Genomic DNA, 23,154 nt, shown 5'->3' with positions numbered 1-23,154 from the left:
AGTGTTGTCTGGAGGAGTGGTTCTCCAAGTGTGGGCCATGGATCAGCTGCATCTGCATCATCCAAGAACTTGTTAGAAATGAAAATCCTTGGGTCCCACCCCAGACTTACTGGATCAGAAACTCTGGGGTGGGGGTCAGGCAATCTGTGTTGTAACAGGCCCTGTGGGTGATTTTGATGTGTGCTGAGTTGGACAAACACTGGTCAAGAGCACAAGTAGGCATGGCCTGTCCTCAATCCCAAATTAGAAAGAGTTGGGGGTGGGGGGTGTGTGGGGGAGCCAATAAGTGCAAAATGTTTTCCCACTACTTAAGACAAGTGGAGAGAGATAACATGATTTTTAAAGAAAAATGAAAATTATCTATCAATTTTTGTTTTAAACAGTAAGAGAATTAAAAAGAGAAGTAATCTTTTAAAGTATGAGTTTATTGTCCAGGTTTTCTTAAATACCCACAATTTGGTGCTTTTATTGCAGCGAAATCCAGGAGCTGAAAACAACTTAAGTACTTTTATCATACATTTAACTCTTAGATAGATTGAAACAGTATGAATTTTAAAGAGGAGGTTTTTAATGATTCAATAACAAGATATGGAAACTGAGATACAGAAATAGCTATAGAACTCTAAAATAAAAACATGTTATATAGAAATAAAAGGATAAAAGGCGTTTCACTTTTTAAAAAGTCTAAAAACAGAGGCTCATCACCTCTCCAGCTGGTTAGTAACCTAATCATGAAAATGATAATGAGTTAAGTATTAGCTTCTCTATTTAAATAAAGTGGCTCTGTCCTTTTCATGAATGCTAGTTTAGTTCTGAAATGTAAAACAGGATTTTAGGTTAAAAAAAAATCACAAATATTGTACCACCCTAGGCTAACAGATTCTTCTTAATAACACTAAGAAGTTGGTAATAACTCTTAAATTTGCTTGGACAGAAAAAACAAACAAGAAATGGATGAGCAGTTAAGCAAGTCAAGTGGGAGTGGATCACTGGGACACGGTTAACAAGTAGCAGCAAATCAGAACACACAAGGAGCTTCACTGAGGGTGAGCACTTTAATAAAAAGAGGAGCATTTGAGGTCTTTACAACAACGTATTTGGCCAAAGAGTTCAGGTTTGGCAGATACAAAGGGAATGAGTCCCCAGAAAGACGAAGTTAATGAGAAGCTAAATTCAAATTGGCTCCAATTTGATTTACAAATTAACAATGCAAAATAATTTTATTTTCTATCTTTTTCACTCAAAAGAAAATTAAAACCATATTCTTACTGCTAGTGTGAAGTAATGTTTCTGAACTTGCGATATTTTTGGTTAGTTTTTAAAGATAAGTGATAGCAGATGTTGATGTTATTAATGTGACCAATACATTAAATTTCTAAAGAATAAAATTAGATTAATATTATATTATTATTCACAATGACTCAGCATAAATAGTAGAGGTCCCACAAATTGTCCTTAACCATGGGATCATGGGACAATTTAGTGACCATTATATAGAAAATGAATTATGAGAAATGTTTCCCTCTCTACATTTGTATTTTATAAAAAGTAGCCTCATACTTTCTTCATTTAACATCATTTTAAATAACCTTCTAACATTGTTTCATTTTTCTCTGAAATAAATCAAATTTTAAAAACTTCTAAAATTTGCTCATGTTAATTGATCTCAGATGTTTCTTTTGACAGTGAAACTATTTTTAATTCTAAAAAAAATGTCAGTACTATACCATTTGGTAAGAGAGTGGCCTTAAGTCTTTTTGGGTCATTTTTAAGCATTTTAGGTTGTTATCCAGTGTTCAAAGGAATTAAAGTTCCTATAGAGAGATAATGAATTTGGAGCATTAATGATGTAATCAGATGTATTAAGTTAAAGCCACAAAGTCTTATAAAAAATGACTTTGTTGCCCTAGCCGGTTTGGCTCAGTGGATAGAGCATCGGCCTGCGGACTCAAGGTCCCAAGTTCGATTCCAGTTAAGGGCATGTACCTTTGTTGCGGGCACATACCCAGTGGGGAGTGTACAGAAGGCAGCTAGCCGATCAATGTTTCTCTCTCATCGATGTTTCTAACTCTCTATCCCTCTCCCTTCCTCTCTGTAAAAAATCAATAAAATATATTTTTAAGAAAATGACTTTGTGTGTTAAATTGTGCCAACACAACATCACTTGATTTTGTTCAAAAACTGGCCAAGTCAGGGGAAGAGGGTAAAAATAAGCTACTGTGATTAAAGCCAGTTAGACCCCCCTAAAATAGAAAAAAAATTAAAAAAAAGTCTATATAGCCTATCAAATAGCTCCCCCATACACACTCAGGTTAGAGACTTTTAGCCACAATACTAAAATACAAATTCTTCACAAACCACAACTCTATCCCAAATGTTCCTATATATTCTATGTTGCTTTTACAATTCTTCTAAATAGCCCTGGCCAGAGTTGGCTGGGCATTGTCCTGTGCACCAAAAGGTTGTTGATTAGGGTTAGCATTCTTGGTCAGGGCACATGCCTGACTTGTGGGCTCGATTCCCAGTAGGGGGCATGCAGGAATCTCTCCCTCTCCGTTCCTTCTTCTCGCTCTAAAATTTAATAAAATTTTTAAAAATCTAAAAAAAACCACAAACCTCTAGCGGGTTTGGCTCAGTGGATATAGCATCAGCCTGCGGACTGAAGGGTCCCGGGTTCGGTTCCAGTCAAAAGGGCACATGCATGGGTTGCAGGCTCCAACCCCAGTAGGGGGCATGCATGAGGCAGCCGATCAATGATTCTTATCATCTCTCTCTCTCTCTCTCTCTTTTTCTCTCTCTCTCTCTCTCTCTCCCCCTTCTTCTCTGAAATCAATAAAAATATATTTTAAAAAATCTTTTAAAAAATCTACTAATTCATAGATTTACAACAGAATTTATTTTAAAAAACCACTTAAATCACTACCCCGTAAAATGTTCAGAAACACATGTAACCATAGAAAATAAACGTGCATATACTGCTTTTATTATCATTATGGTTGTTAGCTGAATGAAAACAAATAATAGCTAAAAAGGTTTCAAACGATAGAAAAAATTTGGGTAAGTTATGACACAATGTTTTGAGCACTCAGACAATAGAAATGTATTCTATTTTTGTATCAATTACAAATGAAAAGTTAACAATGAAATTAGGGAGTTGAAAGGTAGAAAAGGGGCCTCAAACATATTCACTATATTTTAAATTTTAGACAAAGGAGTTGAGAATAGGAAAAAAGAACCCAACATATACACCATAACAGTCTTTTCTTTTTTAATGACTTCCAATGTTAACTCTTTTCTAAAAGCATCAGAGCATCGAGACCCTTATTGTAGATTATGTATCATTTCCTCTTTGGCTATGAGGTGTGTAGTTTTGTTAACTAGAGACATCAATGAGTTCAGTTTCTGAGACCAGTCATTTAATAAATTATTTGGATCCTTAGGTCTCTGGAAGTTGATAATTCCTGCCAACCTGTCTACTTTAGCAAAAATGGTCTTGTTTACTACGAGATTTGAGAGAAAAGCCTCTGACTCCTGCAAGAGAGAAAGACAAACTGGATTAATACTGGGTAAGTATAGATAATAAACAGAATTTAAGGAAAGCATTTTCTAAACTCTTCATTCAAGAATATGCAGGGCTAAAATTCTTTAGCAATAGTTAGCAACTGCTGATTTCTTGTAATAATGTATGGATTTTACCGAGAGTCTAGGGATGAATAGAATATGAATCCACTCCAAGTCAGGGTCAAGTTTGAATCTACTCCCAAAGTTACCAGAAATGTTAGGGTAGAAATATGCTCTGCTACTTGGCAACGATATAGCCATGGACAAGGCATTTTGCTTCTAAGGACTCTGGTACCCTCATCCAGATATGAGAAGTGCTAATGAATTAACCAACGGTCAAACCTTCTAACACTCCATGATTCTTCTTTTCCAGCTAAACTGTCCCAGTTACTTCTGGTAACAGAAATGGCTTTTCAGACCATTACTGTGCATTTCACTTACCGCCTATTTCTTTGGTGTTGTACATTTTATCAACATGAAATCCAGATCTGAAAGTGAAACCTCTCTATCACGTCCTGGGACCTTTTCAAGTGAACTATAGTCAAGCCTCCCTCATATCTTTTATTTCTACAGTACACTTTTGTGAACCTAAACATATTTATTATAGAACATATACCTTGAACTTCAACTGAATCAATGGAAAACTAACATATTTAAGTGACAATTTTAACTAGTATAAGTAATATTAATGTAACTATAAAAAGATTAAGCTATTTTTTGGTACTTAAGATAGCTTGGGGAAACTTGTTACCTAAACTTAAAGTTAAATAAAACAACACTGATTTCCTCACTTGATTTTTATAAGTCGACTGATATTCAAAATGAATGGCTACAAATAACTCAAACAATGAAGTTTACTACTTACATCAACAGATAGATCCAGAAGTTGTGCCATCCTCTTCATTGTTATCCTCGTATAATACTTGGCCATTATTCTAATATTCTGGGGAGAGGAGAGCGGGCAAAGAGAACACAACAGTTGTCAGTAAGGCTAAAAGTCCATTTGTTTTCAAACCCAAATAGGTTGTTAAAATATCAGATTGAGCTTTTATTTTTCCCATAGCCCACCACTGGAACGTATTTTGGTTTCTGCAGTTATTTGCAAGTTATTCTGAATACTCTCCACAACTCTCTTAAAATATACAGTCAAAATATAGGTTTATCTTAAACAAATTAGTGATTAAAAATTATAACTGTACTAAAATATTTCTGCTATATGCAAGAAACTAAAGTTAAGCTTTTCCTAATTATGACAAATTTTTAAAAGGTTAAGATTTTTAAAAATTGAGATCACCTCAAAACATCACTATAACTATTTAAAGGTGATAAGAAATAAAATTCCATAATTTTCACTGGAAATGGTACTACTAAAGTTAGAGAGACTCCTCTTTATTAATGTTATTAACAGAGTAACAGCACTCACAAGGAAATATGGGAACGGTGGGGAGAAAAAGGAACTCATCTTTTTAAAAAAAATATATATTTTTATTATTTCAGAGAGGAAGGGAGAGGAAGAGATAGAAACATCAATGATGACAGGGAATCATTAGTTGGCTGCCTCCTGCACGCCCCCTACTGGGGACTGAGCCCACAACCCAGACATGTGCTCTTGACTGGAATCCAACCAGGGACCCTTCAGTCCGCAGGCCGACGCTCTATCCACTGAGCCAAACTGGCTAGGGCTGAACTCATCTTTTAATAAGTTGCATCTCTTCCCAACTCTATCAGGGTCAATGGCAACACTAACCTCTTAGGAAGTGTGAGAACTATTCTAGACCCTACCTTTTCCTCTATCCTTAAATTTAACCAATAACTAAATTCTATTGATTTTCTTTCTTAAAATAATTCCATTCCATCCATTCTTCTTCAATACTGTGGTTACTGCCTTAATTCAAGCCCAAACAGACCCTAACTTAACCAGTCTTCTCATCTTGTCTTCTCTCTCTCTCCAAATCCATTCTCCACACTTACTCCCAGAGGAATTTTTGTAAATACAGGCCTGGCCATTATCCCCTCAGAAGTTTTCACTATGTGTGTACAATCTTTGTGGTGATGCAGACCCTTTTGACATCTCCAACTTCCTTTCTCACTGAGCCTTTTTCTTGGAGGTCTCCAAGTTCCCCTGCTTGTTTGTGCTTCTATGCCCTTGCTGGGACAATTCCATCTGCCCAAAGGGACTGCTCTCTTTGTCTACCTGCTAAGTACATACTCTTCTTACAAACATCGTCAATGCCTATGTATCTAACCTGACTACTCTTCCAGGTAAAGCCAATCAACTCTCTCCTTATGCCCCCCTCTATATATACCTGTACCACAATATCTATAATGCTTTTACTTATAAATGTGCCTTCCCTATGGTTTAAGCTTTTTGAAGATAGCGACCATGTCTTACTCTCCTATATGTCCCAGCACTTTGTAGTGTCTGTCTGGCACACAGAGGGCTCATAATAAATGTGTTTGTTATATGAATGAATGTTGGCACAATTCAACCTGTAGTGACACCAAGGAGAAAGGGCAGGTTTAAGATATGTTACCCATTTCCAAAACTACCAAGTGAGTATCAGATAGAAAACATTCTCCCCATTCTCACCATCCCTCACATTAAGAAATTCCTTCTAGTATATGTGCTACAAAACTTTGGATTCTTGAGAGGTCCTCTCAAAATGAAGCATGTTAACACATTTAATTATCAAACATAAAAGTTTACACTCAAATTTGCCAAACTTGACTTTTAAATTGTCATCTCTATCATGCCAGATCCTTACATGTTCAACAACTCTGTTCTTCAAGTCTTTCCACCTTTTTTCACCTTCTTCTGTATAACCAAAAACATCAGTTGCAGGACTTTCCAGAGAACCTTTTCTTAATTCCATTCCATAGTCTTCGACAAGTGTAGACCAACGCATTAACTCCATCGTGGTAAAAAGCTTTAAAAGATCCCTGTCAATGGTATAAAACTTAATATTCCAAATCTGTAAAATAACTTTCATCCAATATAACAACAAGGATTTAAATATCAACAGACTTTTAAAATAAATTTTTATTAGCAGAAAAAGAACTAAGTGGATTATTATTAATGTACTAATTTTGCTACCATTTTTCCCCATAGTAATTCTGAATATAGCATTCCCATGCTTAACATTTTGCTCTCTCCTATCTTATCTTTGCCAATCTCTGTACTAATGAATATAACCTTTTAAATGAAAGATAAAAGAAACATACTCATAAAAAATAAAAGCTCATCGTACTTATGAAGTGTACGTCTGTTTCATATAATAGGTTTTCAGAAGTATGTACTTCAGAAAATTATAAAGCCCCAACTACTAATGATAAAAACTTCATCAAATGGTTAATTAAACAAAAGTTGTTAAAATTAGCTTGAAATAAAACTTCTACTTGATAAGTGGCTTAGAATGAAGTATGCAATCATCTCATTACATTAATTTCTAATGCAGAACTATAAAAACCATTTTATTATTATCTCCAATTTTATTCTCTAATACAATCTATCAGCAGCCAATTAAGTGTACATTTAGGTTAACCAATTTTCTTTCAAAATGGTGCTTCTACTGAGGTATATTAAGCTAATTATAAAGGTACTTACTTATATTTAGGAATTTCTTCTAACTTCTTGTCACCACTTATTCGGTGAACCAAATCTGACTGTTCATTATCAAAAGGAGCCAATATAACGTAGAGGACAACACTTTTCAGAGCCTGAAACAGTCGCACAACAAAATAGATCATATGCACGATTAGAAACAAAATGAAAACTTTGGCAGGAACTAAAAAATCATGAAATAATTATATATATATTCATTTTGAATACTGTACTAAAAAATATTTGCTAATTTGAATTACTACCTGGGCTATTTTTTTAAACAAATGTATAAAAGAAGAAGTTCTTATAACAAAATTATATGGAATACACATGTAACAATTTTCCAAAGTAATGTTAGGTCTTACTGTAACCTTGCTAGCAGGTGACCTGCGGTATATTATACACACACACACACAGTCTTAATTGATTTCAGAGAGGAAGAGAGAAGAAGAAGAGAGAGAGAAACATCAATGATGTGAGAGAATCATTGATCCCCTGATTCCTGCAAGCCCCCTACTGGGAATCAAGCCAGCAACCCTGGCCTGTACTCTGGAATCGAACCCTGACCTCCTGGTTCACAGGTTGATACTTAACCACTGCACCACAACGGCCAAGCCATATATTTTTAACAGTAAGTCTATTTCTTTCAAGGTGATAGAGTACTACCACAATAGTCTGAATCAATAAAGATAAACTGAATTATCAACACAGTGAATACAGAGCAGCATTATAAAATTGCATATGATTACTAAAGTTAAAATTATTTCATAATAAATTTTAAAATGCAGATTGTTTCTCATAAGTATCAATGTCAAGTATAAGAATATGTTCTGCCCTAACTGGTCTGGCTCAGTGGATAGAGCATCGGCCTGCGGACTCAAGGGTCCCGGGTTCGATTCCAGTCAAGGGCATGTACCTTGGTTGCGGGCACATCCCCAGTGGGGAGTGTGCAGGAGGCAGCTGATGGATGTTTCTAACTCTCTATCCCTCTCCCTTCCTCTCTGTAAAAAATCAATAAAATATATTTTAAAAACAAACAAACAAACAAAAAGAATATGTTCTTACCTGTTGCCACTTTTCACTTTCGGCCTGTATACAGGGAGTATCATATATGGCTCTGTAGTGCTTACAAATAGACAAATAGGAGCCCTCGTGTTGATCCAGCTGAATCATTAAGTTATAGTATTTTAACTTTGATTTCTGGAAAAAAAGAAGAAAGTTGACAAGGTAAATTGGGGTTTATGTCCCCCCCCCCCTAAACATTTTTAAAGTAAATTCATATTGAGACATATACTTACCTCTGTATTTTCTTCCTGGAAAAACTTGGTGTTAATTTTCTTGCTGATGATCTGTGTACGAATGTAATCCTTCACAGCTAGGCAGAGCCTCATTTGCTCCAAAATAAACTCCACTCGCTCTTTCTTTTCCATTGACCCGTAGGTTTCCACCTAGAAGAGGAAGTCCCCAAATGAATTTATAATATTTTAAAACTGCAATAGAATTAAATACATATTAAAAGATTCATCGTTGATAAATAGTAAGAACGTTCACACATTTTTAGAGTGCTGATGATGATATAGAAAGCTGGTTTCCTCCAGGAAAGTACATAATACATTTTTTTTCTTTTGGTGTAAAGTTCCATGAATTTTAACACATTCATAAATTTGTGTAACACTTTCAGACAGAGTGAAAAGGAGTGGGGGTGGGGAGAGAGAAACATCTATGTGAGAGAGACCCATCAACTGGTTGTCTCCAGTACTCACCCTGGACCGGGGGCAGGAGCAAACCCACAACCCAAGTACGTGTCCTTGACTGGGAATCGAACCTGTGACCTTCTGGTGTGTGGGCCAATACTCTAACTACCGAGCACACCAACCAGGGCTAGAAGCTAAATTTTGAGCATAGTTCATGAACATTTTTCTGGTGAGACAGTCTATGGTTTTTCTCAGATTTCTTTAGCTCTTTGCTGTCTCATTTTAAGATTACTAGTACTCTTAAGATTGACCACCAATTTAATATTAATTAAGAACAAAGCCAATAATTAATAGCAAATTCTTAAGGCATAAGTAAATAGTATATGAATTACTGATTTTATTTAAATTCTGAGAATTAAAATGTTCAAATAATAGCACAAAATCAAGGTTAACTTGTTAATCCTAATTTATCTTCAAAACTTCTTTAGAGCCCTAGCTGGTTTGCCTCAGTGGATAGAACATCAGCCTGCGGGCTGAAGGGTCCCAGGTTCGATTCTGGTCAAGGGCACATGCCTGGGTTGTGGGCTTGACCCCAGTAGGAAGGATGCAGGAGGCAGCCAATGATTCTCTCTCATCATTGATGTTTCTCTCTCTCTCCTCCTCTCCCTTCCTCTTTGAAATCAATAAAAATATTTTAAAAACAACACTTCTTTAGAAGTTAAATGTATCTGGGACCATAATTACTCTATTTCCAATTATTTGAATAACCTCACACTCTACTGTATTCATTCTAATTCTTGGTGCTTTAGGAAAAAAAGTAATAAAGCGCTGAAATAAGCTATTTCCACAGGAAAATAATGCTGACTAAACATAAAATTCCACACACTCTACAATGCATCTTACCTGTAACTCTTGTAAAATGGAGGCTGCCTCTTTGACGTCCCCACTTTGCTCTTTGATAGTCGCTAATGTTTTAGTTAGTCGAGCACGTTCAATTTCAACATAGATCTACAAATAAAAGAAATCTATTATAATTATCAAAATTCCTATAGAAATATATCAGAATTTTAAAGATAGAATTAAACTATTATTCAAACTAGGCAAAGTATTTATTTTGGAGTTATTGTGCACTTCATCTTCCATGTACAAACAGAGCTATATGATATTTTATACTTCACAATCACACAATTTTAAAGAAAAGGTCTCTATAAAACATTACTCACATTTTGCAACTTTGCTTTGAGAACCTAAATATAAAATCACTGTGTTTAATGAATGACAGACTATATGCTGCATAAGTGGCACAGAAAACAAAAAGTACCTTTAAAAAGATTGATTACTTGAAAAATAACACTCTTTACAATGAGCATATACAGCCCAGTAGCCACAATTCAACCAATACTCTAATTCTGATTAATCTTTAAATACAATGCTACTTTCTTTAAAAATATCTGATCTCGCCCTAGCTGGTTGGGCTTAGTGGATAGAACGTCGGCCTGAGGACTGAAGCGTCCCAGGTTGGATTCCAGTCAAGGGCACATGCCCAGGTTGTGGGCTCAATCCCCAGTGAGGGGGGTGCAAAAGGCAGCCAATCAATGATTCTCTCTCATCGTTGATGTTTCTATCTCTCCCTCTCTCTTCCTCTCTGGATTCAATAAAAATATAGTAAAAAATATATATATATCTGATCTTGCTAAGTATTGAAGTTACTAGCATTTTTTTGTAGCTATAAGTAATATTGTAGATTTGTAACTTCCAACAAATAAAACATTAAAACTATAACTATATAACTTACAGAGCCTAGGAAACTAATTTTCATGTTAAGGCTTGCCCGTTTAGCCTTTGCCCTGAAGCAACTCCCTTTCCCCAATCCATCCCTCAAAGCCTTAATCTCCAATAACAGACTACTTAGTTTCCTAAATATACTAGGTGTTTCTTACTTTGATTTTTTTGTATATTATTTTCCCTATGTGTAAAATGCCCTTTTCCCTACCCCTGGCCCTGTAGAATTTCTATTCATTCTTAAAAAGCCAGCTCAGCTATCATGAACTCTTTGAGGCTTCCCTGGGCACCTCACCCAATCAATCCCTACCTCTATGCTACAGGGCACTACATAGTGTCATGACAGCCCCATAGTTATTTTTATAACTGATCTCTTTTAGGTAAAAGAATAGTTCTTGCTCATTTTGGACTTAGCATAACAGAGGTACTCAATAACATTTACTGAACTGAACTGATTAAAGAGACAAAAAGTTAAATACAAGCTAAGTTTTTGTCTTCAAACCACAAAAATCTATCTAGAAAGAAACGTATCTACCACAGTCACCATTCTGTACTTGCCCTTTTTTAGAGAAATATGATACTGGGGGGTTAGGGGTGGGGAGGATGACATCACAGTGAAATTTTGAAAATTAACCTCACACTGCTAACAATTTAAATATTAGAGTGAAACTTTAGCTATCCCAAACAGACTTTTCAAGCAGATTCAGGCCAGGGTGAAGAATTAACCTTATTTTTAAATACTAATAGAAAATGTCTAAGTACAGTATAAAAGTATGTCTAAATACAAGCAAGAGAGTACTTATCACCATGAGTTATACCAAGGGACAACTCACCTTTCCTTCTGTAACCATTCGTAGAGTATCAATTAATCGAAGTTTGATCGGAAGGTCTGTGATTTCCTCAACGTAAGTACAGCATTGTTGAACCATTTTTGCAACAGCCTAAAATAATAAATATCACTCATAAGTAAAATTCATTCCCTAAACAGGAAAGGGAAGTACGTTATTGATGGAAGTGCTGTGGTTAAATTTGGTCTTCACAAGCAACTTTACACACGGAAATGCCTATAAAAGAATATCAAAGAGCCGGAACCGGTTTGGCTCAGTGTATAGAGCATCGGCCTGCAGACTGAAAGGTCCCGGGTTCGATTCTGGTCAAGGGCATGTACCTGGGTTGCGGACACATCCCCAGTGGGGAGTGTGCAGGAGGCAGCTGATCGATGTTTCTCTCTCATCGATGTTTCTAACTCTCTCTCTCTCTCCCTTCCTCTCTGTGAAAGATCAATAAAATATATTAAAAAAAAAAAGAATATCAAAGAACATTAAAACCTCCCTGATAGCTAAGAAGTACTGAATATCTAAGAACAAATCAATAAAGGTTAGGAAACACTCAGGTGCAAGACTGTGCCCCTCCTCACTACAACTGGTGAACTGATTATGCAAAAAGAAAGGTGGAGCCCTAACTGGTTTGGCTCAGTGAATAGAGCGTTGGCCTACGGACTGAAGGGTCCCAGGTTCGATTCCGATCAAGGGCATGTGCAGGAGGCAGCTGATCAATGTTTCTAACTCTCTATCCCTCTCCCTTCCTCTCTGTAAAAAAAAAAAAAATCAGTAAAATGTATTAAAAAAAAAAAAAAAAAAGGTGAAGAGGCATGCCTGGACACATTTATTGGAAGGCTTGCTAGCTAGCTTTTTTTGCAGTCAAGCAGAAACATATAGAAGAAATGAAAACAGACAAAATAATAATAATAATAATAATAATGAAAAAGAAAAGCAGAGTTCAACTTTGGCTATGAGAGAAGTGAGGCAATGACCAGCAGATAATATGATTAAAGAGTCAGTGGCAGAGGCAGAAGGTAAAACAGTTCCATCATCTGGTTGGGGAGGAGCCACAGTCACCCATATTCATCTCGATAAAATGTGGTAGTGAAAGGAACAGCATCTCTTGCCCCCAGTTTCCTCACAGTGAGTATAAGCAGGTTAGACTAATTTCCTCCAGCTCTAACATTCCATCTAGGTCAGGGGTCAGCAAACTTTTAAAAATGATGATAACAGAATCATTTAAAATAATAAACATGAAGATATGGAGCAATGTGGAAATAGACCAAAGCTATATCAACACTCTCACTAAAAGTATGCAAATATATAAAGACTAGAAGAAGAAACAAAATAAAAGCAGTTATGAGAATATGGACAGAATTTTTAAAAACTCTTTAGAATGTTGTAATGTTGAGTTAACAGATTCACAAAAAGGTTTTCTGAAAGTCCTTATTTAAATGCAGGATGGCGGCATAGGTAAACACTGGAGATTGCTACCTCGCACAACCACTTCAAAAATACAACTAAAAGATGGAACGGACATCATCCAGAACCACAGGAAGGCTGGCTGAGTGGAAATTCTACAACCAGAAGAAAAGAGAAAAGCATACCGAGACTCAGAGGAGGTGCGGTGCAGAAGTAAAATACAAAGGTGCGGAGGTGCATGCGGAGAGGGCTCGCAGCTGAGGACACGATTGTCTTTTTCAATCGGGAGGGAGTCTCAAGCTCTGAGCTCCAGTTCCGGGCGAGTCTCTGGGGACCCAGACTCATACGGGAGAAACAGGACTGTCTGGCATCGGTCAGAACTTGGGCAGCTTTCTCTTGGAGGCGCTCACAGCGATTGCCGGGGCCTCTGAGGGCAGGACTGAGAGCAGCCATACTGCTGGCTCCGCCCGCCCTGTTGATCCCCTGGGACCCCGCCCTGCCCAAGCCAGTGCAAGAGGCTTTTGCATATGAAAGGCCTGGCCCTTTGTAATCTGAAAATTACTTAACAAACTGCTGCTGGCCCAAGGCCCCAGGGCAACTTGCATTGCTTTACAGCTGGCTTCTGCTGGGTAGCCTCAGGCAGAGGCTAGATTAGCACCTCCTTAGATCCAAGAGCCAGTGTACCCAGTGGTCAGAGTGGGACCATCCAATTACAACTCCTCAGATCCATAAGGGACACACTTAGGGGGCACACTCAGGGGGCAGACTCAGTGAGCACCAAAGCCCCACTGAAGCAAGTCTTGCCCCATAAGGGTGTCTTCAGCACAGAAGTTCTCCCACCGTAGACACAGCTGATTCTCACAGCCGATTGGCCTGGAGGTCAATTCTTCCCAGTGTTACCTACAACAATCAAGGCTTAACTACAACAAGATTGTGCACAAAGCCCACAAGGGGGTGCACCAAGAGTGTCTACCTCAGGTAATTGGGGAGGCTGAGCCACTGGGCCCTATAGGACACCTAGCACACAAAGCCACTCTATCGACACAGCGAAGCATAAAAAATGCCGAGACAAAGACATAGGACACAAATAACAGAAATGGAGGAAAGCAAACTACTGGATATAGAGTTCAAAACCACACTTTTAAGGTTTTTCAAGAATTTTCTAGAAACTGCCAATAAACTTAATGAGACCCTCAAGAAATCTAGTGAGACCCTCGATGTTGTGATAAAGGACCAACTAGAAATTAAGCATACACTGACTGAAATAAAGAATATTATACAGACTCCCAACAGCAGACCAGAGGATCGCAAGAATCAAGTCAAAGATTTGAAATACGAAGAAGCAAAAAACACCCAACCAGAAAAGCAAAATGAAAAAAGAATCCAAAAATACGAAGATAGCGTAAGGAGCCTCTGGGACACCTTCAAGCGTACCAACATCCGAATTATAGGGGTGCCAGAAGAAGAGAGAGAGCAAGATATTGAAAACCTATTTGAAGAAATAATGACAGAAAACTTCCCCTACCTGGTGAAAGAAATAGACTTACAAGTCCAGGAAGCGCATAGAACCCCAAACAAAAGGAATCCAAAAAGGACCACACCAAGACACATCATAATTAAAATGCCAAGAGCAAAAGACAAAGAGAGAATCTTAAAAGCAGCAAGAGAAAGACAGTCAATTACCTACAAGGGAGTACCCATAGGACTGTCAGCTGATTTCTCAACAGAAACTATGCAGGCCAGAAGGGAGTGGCAAGAAATATTCAAAGTGATGAATGCCAAGAACCTACAACCAAGATTACTTTATCCAGCAAAGCTATCATTCAGAATTGAAGGTCAGATAAAGAGCTTCACAGATAAAGAAAAGCTAAAGGAGTTCACCACCACTAAACCAGTATTATATGAAATGCTGAAAGGTATCCTTTAAGAAGAGGAAGAAGAAGAAAAAGGTAAAGATACAAATTATGAACAACAAATACACATCTATCAACAAGTGAATCTAAAAATCAAGTGAATAAATAATCTGATGAATAGAATAAACTGGTGATTATAATAGAATCAGGGGCATAGAAAGGGAGTGGACTGACTATTCTTGGGCGGGAAAGGGGTGTGGGGGATGCGGGAAGAGACTGGACAAAATTCGTGCACCTATGGATGAGGACAGTCGTGGGGGGGGGAGGGGGTGAGGGCGGAGGGTGGGACGGCAACCGGGTGGAGGGGAGCTATGGGGGGAAAAAAGAGGAACAACTGTAATAATCTGAACAATAAAGATTTAATTTAAAAAAGAAAAAGAAAAAAAAAAGAAAGTCCTTATTTAAATGCAAATGTATGGAAGGTTGATGGGGGAGAAAGAGAACATATGTAATACTTTCAATAATAAAGATTAAAATAAATAAATGCAAATGTATTTGTTTTTGAGTAATCATGAACTTACTTGTTTTAACTGACTCCGTCTTTTTGACAAAAGCATAATGTTTTCATTAAGTAAATCCCATTCTTTAGCCTCGTAACACATCTTCACTACTGCAACTAAGATACGGGATGTAGACACCATATCAGAAGCCTGTAAAAATGAACATATATCCAAAGTTAATGGAACCATGTTAAGTGAAATTATTGGCAACTGAGGTTTTGCACTATAATCTACTCACAGTACGGGTCTGTTTTTCCAAAGAGAGAAGGGTTTCAATGACTTCTTGAAGTCTTCCTTCCTAAAATAAAAGATTAAAATGAACAATGAAAACCACCACCACCAATGCAAAAACTACATAACTAGGCTAAAATGAGATGTTTCTGACACTGAGAAGAAAGAAAATCAGCAGCCTATTTTAGAGCAAAAGGACTACTCCATAACTATTTTTGTACTTTTCATGATAATGCTTGCTTTTCCCAGGGATTCTGTAGTCAGTGATTTCCATCTTGGGTCCCATAAGCTACCTTTAACATTTCAAAATACCTAAGAGAAAGTGAATATAGAACAACAATGATTTAGCACCCGAGCAAAATTTATCAACTCAGTGCAGTAACATCTGTTTATCTTATTCTAAACAGAGATTCTTAACTGGTAGTCACATGTGTCTTTAAAGAATAAAAATAGGAAAATGAATTTTCTTTATAAATTTCCATAACGAATATTAAAATCATGAAGTTTTGAGAAGAAATTAAAAAGGATATTTTGTGGTAAAAAGATAGAAAACCCTGTTTTAATTCATCAATGGCTATAAAAATAAATTAAGTGCCCTGACCAGTTCGGTTCAGTTGGTTGGAGTATCATCATGCACACCAAAGGGTGGAAGGTTTGATTCCTGGTCTGGGCACATATCCTAGTTGTGGGTTCCACCCCAGGTCTGAGTGCATGCAGGAAGGGACCGATATCTACCTATCTTTTCCCCTTTCTCTCTCTAAAATAAATAAATAAATAAGTAAATATGCTAAAGAGAAATGAAGACCAGTTGGCAATACCAACACTTGCTAAATCAAAAGTCATGTTCTTAAGCAGATACTGATCCAAATGAACTACACCCCTTTTTGCCTACTGATAATAACCTCTACCTCATCTGCAAAAACAAAACATTCTCCCTGGGACATATTAAGAAATGAAAAACAACAAAATTCAAACAATATAAACCCTAATGATAACACACCAGGGCTAAAATAAGCCATCCTATTAGGAACCACACATTTTGATAAAAACAAAACCAACCCACAGCAAAAAAACTGCATTTAAGATACTGATATTAATTAACACTGAATAAATTGGAAGCAATGAGGAGGGTTTTATTCAGAAATTGTTTTTCTAATGGGGAAAATTTTTTATTTTAATGACATTCATGGACAACACTTGAGTACTCTTTTACTGATGAAAGAAACTAATTAAATAGCTTTTGAATTAAGGGCACAAATAATGTTTGAACTTTTCAAAAATACTGTTCCATATTTGTCAAGGCAACTTTTAAACTATGACTTTTCTATGCAGCAGAATATGTACTGTAAAGCCATTGTTTGAACTTATTTAATTGACTCTTAAACATATATGATTACTAACATTTTAACAATGTTTCCTGTGCAAAGGGGAGCAGCAGTTCTGAAAGCTCTACAGACTCACATATACAATAAATGCTGGCTAAATATCCATCAGAGGAAAAGAACAAAAAACAAATCTATAGTACTGGCCCAGTGGCTCAGTTGGTTGGAGTGTTGTCCTGCACACCAAAAGGTTGAGGGTTCGATTTCTAGTAAGGGCACATATCTAGGTTTTGGGTTTGATCCCAGGTCAGGGCTCCTAGGGGAGGTAACTAAGAGATGTTTCTTTCTCACATCGATATTTCTCTCTCTCTCTCTCTCTCTCAAATCAATAAACATACTCAGATGAGAATTAAAATAAATACATACATAAATAAATAATCTACAGATTCTTCAAAATAAAGGCTAATAAACCATAAAATATCACAGAATGTTAGAACTGGAAACACTACTAGGCATTTAATCCAATCATCTCACTTTAGAGAGTAAAAGAACCGAAGACCAAATAGTTCAGCCACAAAACTAACCAGCAGAACCAGAGCCCAGGGTCCTTGTTTCCCTGGTCCAAGTTCCCTTCACTAAACTGGACTATATTAGTTTAAATCACCCCTTTGCTTTGATCAAAGTAATTCTGTAGGGAAATGGTTACCATCTGGCAACAAAATATAGTACAAAAATAGTTAAAATGCAAAATAACTTATTCACAGTCACCTCCTGCTGCGTTTGCCATTACTGTTAGTCACATGACTGTGATTGACAGAGTGTAGTTTACTATATGGCAAATTCAGAACTATGGTTTTTAAAGAACTGACCCTACATGAGAAGAAAACACACGCTGCTCTAGAGCAATGGTCTGCATGTATCAATGGAACATTAAATGTCACCTTCTCAGAAAGATGTTCTCAGATAATGCTCTCTAAAATCAACAGTCATTCAGCATGTCCTTTAATACTCAAATCCACTGGGTTTCTTCTTTGCAATGACCCCCAACTCTGTTCTACTTAACTGTTTACTGTCTTTGTCATCTCACTAGAATGCAAACTCTGTAAGAGCAGGGATAGTATCTATACTGTTGACACTGGTGTTCAGTGCTCTGCATCTAGACAAGCACATCATGTTGCTTCTGCAGATATTACAGTACATCCCTTTATACCTATGCCAGTAATGTGCAAGTCTTGCCTCCTAGCTGGTCTGTAAGTTCCTCTAGGGCTGGACCTTGTTTAATTGTTTTCCTTGCACCAAGTGCACATAGTATGCATTGAATATGTTGACATTGACCTGAACTATTCAGTTGAACCTAATGGCTTACAATTCCTGATTCTTACTGTCTCAGTAAGTAGGATGTGGTAAGTTATATAGCTAACAATTCGGTACTATTTGAGGGACACTACCACCAGCTTCATTATATGCAACTCCCAATTCTCTAACCATCCCACTTTCCATGTTCAATCCTATGGCTAAACATCTTCTCCCTCCGTCTTTCCCTATCTAAGCACATACTTCCAGTCTGGAAACTCCAAGCTATCAAAACCAACTTGTTGGAACATGTGACTTTTAAAACAATCCTTGTAAATGAGGTAAATGACTAAGGAGTTTGTTTAACATCAGTATTTGTTGGGCATCTGTAAGTTCTGTATGTCTGTGTCCATCCTTTAACTCCTAAATGGATATGTGGCTGGAACATAATATAAGCATAACCATCATAATAGCGAACATCATATAGAACTTACACAGCAATAAAAATATTAGTTATTGTTATTTGCTAGGTGAGTGTCAGGACACAGAAACAGAATTGTACTAGGTCATAATTGTAGGAAATTTGAATGGCCTAGATTTGGCAATTTGACTACCCAGGTCTAGACTTCAGTTTGCCTTTCAAAGGCTTCTGCTACATATGATTTTCTCACCTGATACATCCTATTAAAGTCTCTATACATATATAATTTTCTTCTTCAAATGTCTTATTAAAAATAAAGTTTCTTAAGGAAAGTAAGCACAAAAGTGGTAGTCCCTTCAAGAGGCCATGGTATGTAGCAAAAAGAACACTATACATGTTCCCAGGAGATCTGAGCTTGATCTGGCTCTGCTGTAGACCTTGGATAAACCACTTAAGCTGCCTGAACCTTAGTTTTCTCACAGGTAACATGAAAATAAAACTTTCTTCAGTTTTATTTTGTATTAATAAAATACAAAACAATGTATGCTACATATTCCATATATTCCAATGTAGAAATGCAATGCTAAATAAGTTATGTTTGGCAGAAAGGTTAGAAAATAATACAAAACGATGAATAAATAGCAAAACTGAGAGACATACCTTTAAAAAAGTTAATTAGGACTGTAAGACAACTATCTAATCCAAAAGTTAAAAACTGTGGGTCTGCCCTGACCAGTTTGGCTCAGTGGATAGAGCATTGGCCTACAGACCGAAGGGTCGCAGGTTTGATTCCAGTCACAGGCATGTACCTTCATTGCGGGCACATCCCCAGTAGGGAGTGTGCAGGAGGCAGCTGATCGATGTTTCTCTCTCATCGATGTTTCTAACTCTCTATCCCTCTCCCTTCCTCTCTGTAAAAATATCAATAAAATATATTAAAAAACAAACAAATAAAAAAAACTGTGGGTCTGTATAAATAAAATAAAAAAAAAATCCTACCACCTCCAAACCCTCCCTGCCCCTCAACAAAAGCAATCCACACCTACATCTTGTTTTGAAACCAACTGGTATGCTGGCTTAAAAAATCAGCATCCAAATGCCTTTAATTTTATTTAGTTTAACAGGCCCCAACATTCCGTTTATTTATTTTATTTTTGTTGTTGTTAATCCTTACCCAATGATATTTCTCCATAGATTTTTAGAGAGAGTAAAATAAAGGGAGAGAGGAAGAGGGGAGAAAGAGAGACAGAGAAACATTGACTGGTTGCCTCCTATACTGGCCCTGACTGGGCCAGGATTGAACCTGTAACCCAGGTATGTGTCCTTGACTGGAAATCAACATGAAACCTTTTGGTGTGCGGGCTGATGCTCTAACCACTGAGTACTGATAAGGGCACCAATATTCCTTTTTTTAAAACATTTCCATTCCATTTGATGTCCTGAATAAATGCCATACATGTAAATCATTAGAACAACTGTAGCAGTGAAATATTGCGCCCCCTCCCCCCCCCCCACATTGGCCTCTAACCTATTTGAGGGCAAGCGCTTTGTCTAATTATCTTTATACCACTGCCTAGGTCTTGCACACAGTAAACTATTAGAAGACATGGGTAAAGGGAAGATGTTTTTTCTCCCAGGTCTCAGTTCTAGAATAGCTGTACTTCTTTAAAGCAAATGGTTTCTTCCTTATGGACACTGTCATTCTACTAATTCCAAAATGGTGGTTCAGGGGCTGACTCTGGCCTCTATATATGTTTTACTTTGGCCTGTAGATATGTTTTATTTGATCTACACAGTATTAGCTCAGATAGTATTTTTCTCCCTCAACTGGCAAAGATTAACTGGAGGTGAAGAGTTACTGCCCTTTTCCGTGGGCAGGTGTTCTGAAGTTCAGGTTTTCCTTACACGTGGCTCGCTAGGCAGGATGCATAGTGAGAGCACAAAGCTCTAGAATCCGTCTGCCTGGGTTTGCATCCTGGCCCCTTCACTTTATGAGCTGTATGACCCTGGAGCATGTGACTCAACTTCTCTTAGCCTGCTGTCGGTAAAACAACAATAATAATACACCGATCACATAGGGTTAAGGTGAGGAGCAAGTGAGTTAATGCACATTAGCACAGAATAGTGCCTGGCACTGCAGAAACTACTCAATAAATGTCAGCTATTGTTATCTCTCTGGCACTGCAGGTGTTTGAATTTTCCAACCCTTAAGTTGCTGTTCCTTTCTTTCTTTTAATCATCACCTGAGGATATTTTTCCATTGACTTTTAGAGAGAGTGGATGAGAAAGGGAAAGAGAAAGAGAGAAACATCGATTGGTTGCCTCCTGCACGAGACCCCACCAGGGCCCCGTCAGGGGAGGAGCCTGCAACCCAGGTCCATACCCTTGACCTGAATCGAACTCCGGACCCTTCAGTCCGCAGGCCCAGCCTCTGTCCACCTAGCAAAACCAGCTAGGGCTGATGCTGTTTCTTTACACTCTCAACTAGAAAGCTCAGAGATGAATTTTTTTGGCTCTCCTCCATCAAGTGTACTGAACCTAAGAAATACAGGTACATCAACTTCATCATCTTTCCCTAGCCTTGTTTTTTGTAAAGCCCTAGTAAATTCTTTTCTGGAAAAAAAGAGGGTGGGGGACATTAAAAAGGTTTCTTTCTAAGACTAAGTACTTGTCACTCCTCCTGTCCCTGAATTTGCAATGTACTTATACAGTAAGCTCCATGGGGACAAAAACAACCCTATTAGTGAATGGATTCCAGATAGATAGCAATAAATGTCTGTGGCTGGAGACTGATCTAGGAACTTAATAAGCCCTGAGCATACTGAGGCCTTAGCAACAGCCCAGGATGGAGCAGAGTCAACAACCACCTATACCCCTAGTCAGACAAACCAAGTTTTGAATCCCTGGTTTTACCTATTAATAACTGTAACGCTGGACAAATAACTCTGAGCCTTTGTTTCTTTATACATAAAATGATACACAAAGTTGCCTCACACAGCACAGGGGGCGTGACAAGTGTTTGGATCAAGTTAAATTTCTATCCTATGGGAGATACGCAATTGGGCTAACCTACTATTCAAGAACTCCTCTAATTAGTTAATCCTGCACTTTAGTGCCTGCTTGTCTTTACTTACGTAGTTCCCGCTGCAGGAATGACTCCTTCCCAACCCAATCTTACTCGTCAGGGCCCAACACAAACATTAGCTTCCCTGTAAAGCCATCCCTTATATCACCCGTAAGAATGAACAGCTTCTTTCTCTGTGTATTTGTACTTGTACGGCATTCACCGCCAGGTATGACTTGTGTTATGTACACGAACTCCTCCGGGACAGAAATCTTGTGTTAATCACCTCGTACTATCACTTTCCTGCCCCTTTTCCTGGCCACAGGCCAGGCACATCGCCACGATCCATAAACAACTTGACATAAATTGATTCAGCAATAGAACGAAACGCCCTGATCTAGCCTGAATGCCGAAGCGGCCTCAACCCCTGGGAAACTACCAAAGTAAACGGTCAAGCGTATCCAAGGAAACGCAAAAAGTACTATCGGGACCCCAAGTCCTCTACGGGGAGGAAGTGACCATCTGTCCTGGGGAGGGTATTCACCAGCGCACCCCGCCTGGAGTCTCCATGATCAGACGGCCCTGGGGTGTCTTCCTCAAGCAGGCCTAACCCGGGCTGGGGATGCGCGCTCCAGCCCTCAGGCCCCCTGAGGCCTAAGCAGGCTCCGCGCGGTGACTCAGCCCCTGGCGCCCGCCACAGACAGCCGGCCTCCCCTCACCTTGGCCAGCTTCTCGCACTCGGGCAGACGCTGATCGACCGTGGCGCTGTAGTCCACCTCCATCTTGACGATGCGCCCATCAGCCCGCTCCGTGCCGCCGTCCGCCATGGTCCAAGCCTGAGCGTTCCTCGATGTCCCCCTTTTTCGGCCACCACTCGTCACCCACACCGGAAGCCGCCTGCGAACCCGCTCAGGCAGTGCGTCCGGAGCCCGCGCGAAGGACCCCACGAGGCCCCCTGCGCCGGCCGCCAGTCAGGCAGCGCCGCGGACAGCCCTGGAGGCGGAGTGAAGGCCACCTCCGGTTGTGTCTGAGGTGGCAGACTTCTAAAAAACCTAAAATTGGCGGTGAGGAAAACCTGTGTAATAGAATAGCCCTTCCTGTATATTCTTAAGCCCCTGTTTTGAAATGTTATGATATCTCGGACCCGTGGGCAAGTCGCTCAACTTTCCTCAAATCTCGGTTTTCTCCTCTCTGTAGGAGCAGGCCGACATAAACCCTAGAGAGAAAAGTCCTCAGGTCTCATCGGGTTGAGAATCTTGGTGGCTTAATCTGTGGGATCTTTGAGAGCTCATAAACGAAGATATGGCAGCGGCTCAAGTACAGTATTTTTGTGTTTTGTTTTTTTTTTCGTTTTTACTATAATACACTACAGTTGGTAAGAATCTTTAGACAGTTTGCGTTCCCTGTAGGACTCTTGCGAACATCCAACGAAATCACAGATGCGAGACAGTTATTGGTTGATTGATTGATTTTTATTGTTTAAGGTATTACAAATAGTAGTACATATGTCGCCTTCCCCACCCTCTTGT

The 23,154-nt window shown here is 38.4% G+C and overlaps 1 protein-coding gene across 1 annotated transcript; it reads right to left on the bottom strand.

Moving 5' to 3' along the window:
• Positions 1 to 409: 409 nt before the first annotated feature.
• On the bottom strand, positions 410 to 22,520 carry PSMD12 (proteasome 26S subunit, non-ATPase 12). Its single transcript, XM_070392905.1, has 11 exons — positions 22,345 to 22,520; positions 15,533 to 15,592; positions 15,316 to 15,444; positions 11,472 to 11,579; positions 9,760 to 9,864; positions 8,461 to 8,610; positions 8,228 to 8,362; positions 7,166 to 7,278; positions 6,327 to 6,501; positions 4,427 to 4,504; positions 410 to 3,531 (listed from the first exon to the last, which is right to left on the bottom strand). Exons 1-11 carry the CDS (start codon positions 22,450 to 22,452, stop codon positions 3,322 to 3,324), a joined length of 1,371 nt encoding a protein of 456 aa, XP_070249006.1. The 5' UTR covers positions 22,453 to 22,520; the 3' UTR covers positions 410 to 3,321.
• Positions 22,521 to 23,154: the final 634 nt, after the last annotated feature.

This window comes from Myotis yumanensis, unplaced genomic scaffold (genome assembly GCF_028538775.1).
Source record: "Myotis yumanensis isolate MYYU_CA2020_CCGP unplaced genomic scaffold, mMyoYum1.0.hap1 SCAF_16, whole genome shotgun sequence".
NCBI classification, from domain to species: domain Eukaryota; kingdom Metazoa; phylum Chordata; class Mammalia; order Chiroptera; family Vespertilionidae; genus Myotis; species Myotis yumanensis.
Note: the sequence above shows the minus strand (reverse complement) of the source record. Positions and strands in the feature narration are given on the sequence as shown.